We start from the raw sequence: 4573 nt of genomic DNA, 5'->3' as shown, positions 1-4573 counted from the left end.
TTTATATGAGATACTCATTATTTTCTTTAATATCAAATCACTCACATTAAAGATATTACTTTTTAGGACTGTCACAAAATGACTAAAATGTCTTGTCTAATCGAGAAAATTCAGACATCTTAAAATGTTAAAATTTTTTAAAAGCTCTGATAAGTTATTTTACTGTACATACAGTCTGAGACAAAAGTTACTATACAGTTGGTAGTTCATGAATGGTATACTTGGTATTATATGGTTGGTACAAAATAAGATATTACATAAGCAATTGAAAATAATTATTGTTTTTTTTTTCAGTGTGGAATGTTAGAAATTCAACTGTATACTGAATGCAATAACTGTTTAGTTACTTTTACCCCTGTATGTAATGCTAACACTAACCCGACTGGTGAGCAGACTAGAAAACCACACTTTTAAAAAGCTATACTTTATACTTATGTGCCATACAAAGATACACTTAGTTAAAATTTACAGCTTTCCTTAAAATGTATTTGAAATTCCAGTTATTAAGCTAATGTAAAAAAAAATATGTCTTAATTACAAATATAATACTTCACTGGGAAAGATTGTATAGTTACCTAGTTGACTTCTCCTTGGAGTGGCAAAATATTTTGTAGACATTGCTGCACATATAAAATAAAACAAAACTTTATTTACATCTTGCAATGTAAACAAGTCGATAAAAAAGTATAGTAGCTAAAATAAAAAGAAACATGATTGTACCTGATGTATGACAAAACCTTGTTGAAACGTTGTACATTTGCGGTTATGTTAAACTTATATTAAAGTTTTTCATCATTACCCATTCAAGCCGTCTTCAGCCATAATTAGTCTCAAAGTGGGTTCCTCGTCACTGAAGGTGATGCATTACATCATAGGTGATGACACTGTTTTATGGTAAACAGGTGATGTAGAAGGTGACATTGTTGTGTGTTAAACAGGTCATGCTTTTTATTATAAAAAATAACAAACCTTACTTGGTTTACTGAAGAGAAATTTGAACTGAAGTATTTACAGAAACGATCATGAAAAGCGACACAGATAAGGTATTCCCTAAACTTCATTAACAATCTGATTTATCCAAATAATTTGTCTTAGTTGTTTGCTTCTCATTAAATATCTCCATGATTATTCTATAAAACAGTTACAAATTCCAGCATTGTTAAGGCTCTGGAAAATACAACTTGGGTGAACTCAAGATAAAAAAAGAAATCACCCTTAAATAAAACACTGAAAACCTTGAATCTCTCTGTTGGCGTGACTTTCTACTTTGTCTGGTACAAAGTTAAACAAATCCTGAGTCTTTCTCTGTTAGTGTGACTTCTTAGTTTGTTTGATATATAGCTAAATAAAGACTAATAATTTCAGTATCCATGTTTCAAAAGAAGTTAATTAGCTTAATGTTAAACTTCTACTATTTATAAGGAATACTTTTTTCAGAAATAAATTTCCTATTTTTTCACATAGTAGTGGATTGATTAGAATCACGCGTTTATTTCCAAACTGATAATGTAACACAACTTATTGAAAAGAGAACTTGAAATACTTGTTCATACAACACTTACATATAGGGATTCCGGCAAATTGAACTTGTTAAGCTGTATGTCTGGAAACAATTCCGGTCGATTACCTCCACCATGCCCATTGAAAGTTTGGGGTCTGTTGTTACCGTTAAACTCTGGTTTATTCCAATAGTTTGTAGTCCATGGTTTGGCGTATCCTCCACCTGTTAAACTAGGTCCACCAGTTTCATACTGTTGTCCTCCCATTGCAAGATGGCTACCACTGATGCTACCTGAAGCAGGATATATTCCTCCTCCATAATGGTTGTTCGCAGATCCTCCACTATGTCCAAAGGGTCTGTCTGTGACTTGGTGAAAGGTGCCTCCTCCATAATGGTTGTTCGCAGATCCTCCACTATGTCCAAAGGGTCTGTCTGTGACTTGGTGAAAGGTGCCAACAGAGCCTTGATTATTTTGAGTTCCAAGAGAAGAGCCTCCTGGTCCGTAAGACTGATGATTTACACTTGAATGTTGATTACCATGACCTGATCCGTAAGTTCCATAGTTGTTGCTTGAATATTGGTTACCATGACCAGAATTTCCTGGTCTATAACTAGAATGATGATTTGGAAGCCCTAATCCATAATTGTCATTTGACTGTTGCCCTCCATAACTTGAGCCTCCTGGGCCATAGGGAAGGTGGCTGTCACTCGCGTGTTGATTTCCATAACTTGAACTTCCTAATCCGTATGGATGGTTAGTGTTACCTGACTGTTGGCCTCCATAACTTGAACCTCCTGACCCATATGGACGATTACTGTCACTCGTATGTTGACCTCCATAAAGTGAACTCCCTGATCCATATGGATAGTTACTGTTGCTTGATTGACCTCCATAGTTTGAGCCCCCTGCCCCATATGGATGGCTACTATCACTCGTATGTTGGCCTCCATAGCTTGAGTCCCCTGATCCATATGGACTGTGATTGTTGCCTGACTGTTGACCTCCATAACTTGAGCCCCCTGATCCATATGGACGGTTAGTGTTACCTGACTGTTGGCCTCCATAGCTTGATTCCCCTGATCCATATGGACGATTATTGTTGCTTGATTGACCTCCATAGTTTGAGCCCCCTGCCCCATATGGACGATTATTGTTGCTTGACTGACCTCCATAACTTGAACCCTCTGATCCATATGGACGATTATTGTTGCTTGACTGACCTCCATAACTTGAACCCTCTGCTCCATATGGACGATTATTGTTGCTTGACTGACCTCCATAACTTGAACCCTCTGCTCCATATGGACGGTGATTGTTGCCTGACTGACCTCCATAGCTTGATTCCCCTGATCCATATGGGTGGTTAGTGTTACCTGACTGTTGGCCTCCATAACTTGAACCCTCTGATCCATATGGACGATTATTATTGCTTGACTGACCTCCATAACTTGAATAGTCTGACCCATATCGACGGTTACTGCCACTTGACTGCTGCCATCCATAACTTGAGCTCCCAGACCCATGTAGTCGGTTATCGTTGTTGCCTGACCCTTGACCCCCATAATTTGAGCTCTCTGATCCATAACGACGGTAATCATTACCAAAAGTGATAGACACTCTTGTCGTATAACCATAACCCGAATCAGGAGTTACATCATACGATCTTTGTTTTGGACTATGCGTTGAATTCTCAACTTTGTAAAATGGAATTATATTATCGTCAAACGAAAGCCGTCTTATTTGCATCTTTGAAGTCCTATTTGATAAAAAAGTAGAATCTGTTGCAAGTTGGAAATATGACATTCGCTCTTGATCTCTAAACCCTGGGTTGTCCTTACCACTTAGTAACTTCGCTGATCTTAGTCGTGTTTCTAATAATTGAAACCCTCGGAAGAAACTTCCATATCCAAGATAACTTCGCAGTAAATGAAGCATGTCAATCTCGGAAGGAGTGAGAGACTGTTTTGTTGGATGTTTACTGTAGGACTTAACACCAGGGTAATCGTGGACCTGGTTAATAGATACTCACATTAGTTGTTATTCCACAGCGTGGAAGAGAAGAGCTCGATAATCGTACAGAAAAAAATACACTGTCTCAAAAAATACGTAAAAATTAAACTATATATCATTAATCCCCTAATTTCACATCACATCTTTATAACTTATAAGTTTCTGAATGAAACGAGAAAAAAAATCATGATTATATAAGGACCAACTTAATTGTCAAACTTTCTGTTTTATGTATTTTCTAAAACATGAAAATATATTAAAATCTTCTGATTTTAAAGAAATATTACCATGTTCTGCTCATTAAAGACATTATTTATAGTTGTAAAAGTGGAACGGTATACAGTATGAGCCATAGTTTAGAATATCACTTACCATTTCATCGTACACACATCTCCACATCTGAGGAAAATAAACAAAATCATTTCCTTGTTGAATTTGAAGATTTTATAAACTCTTAAAGTCACATAGATATTTTTTTAATTGAAGTAGAATTTGGCATTATGTTAATTAATTATGACAAAAACAACAATAAAAAACACCAGGCATGAATCCTAAAACATGGACCGTCAAGGATTTTCACTTATTAAAGATTTTTAAAACTACGAGGACTATTTCACGAAAATTAAAACTTAACTGATACCGTTAGCTAAGGATCTGAACTTAAAACAAAACACTATAGGTTTCCATCTTAGTATCGAGTCTCACAGATACCTCTGTCCCCCAGTGACTCAGCGGTAAGCCTGAAGGCTTATAACGGTAAATACTGGGTTTCGATACAGGTGGTAGGCATAGTACAGATAGTCTACTGTGTAGTTTTGCGCTTAACAAAAAACAACAACAAACTAACAGATAGTTCTCTATATATCTCAAAGTAAAAACCAAGTAGATATATTGTTTTAAAAAACATCCAAATTAAAACCACTTAAATACCAAGTCTTAAATTATATACCCACCCTTTAGTTTCAAAGTATGTCCCACAAATATTCAAGCTAAAAATAAAACCAAATAAATATCTAGTCTTAACATATAGCACCTAAATATTCACCCTTAAAACATACCCT

The 4573-nt window shown here is 35.8% G+C and overlaps 1 protein-coding gene across 1 annotated transcript in view; it reads right to left on the bottom strand.

Moving 5' to 3' along the window:
• Window positions 1–575: 575 nt before the first annotated feature.
• Window positions 576–4573, bottom strand: part of LOC111083740 (uncharacterized transmembrane protein DDB_G0289901-like) — a 7860-nt gene continuing 3862 nt past the window's right edge. The window contains exons 4-7 of the mRNA XM_022380402.1: window positions 3885–3911; window positions 2831–3512; window positions 1563–2668; window positions 576–620 (exon numbers count right to left, since the gene is read on the bottom strand). Coding sequence (XP_022236110.1) covers window positions 576–620; window positions 1563–2668; window positions 2831–3512; window positions 3885–3911 — 1860 coding nt within the window. The remainder of the gene's footprint in view (window positions 621–1562; window positions 2669–2830; window positions 3513–3884; window positions 3912–4573) is intronic.

The sequence above is a fragment of the Limulus polyphemus genome, unplaced genomic scaffold, assembly GCF_000517525.1.
Source record: "Limulus polyphemus unplaced genomic scaffold, Limulus_polyphemus-2.1.2 Scaffold10955, whole genome shotgun sequence".
In the NCBI taxonomy this organism is placed as follows: Eukaryota; Metazoa; Arthropoda; class Merostomata; order Xiphosura; family Limulidae; genus Limulus; species Limulus polyphemus.
The sequence above is the reverse complement of the archived record's forward strand: the minus strand, read 5'-3'. Positions and strand labels throughout refer to the sequence as shown.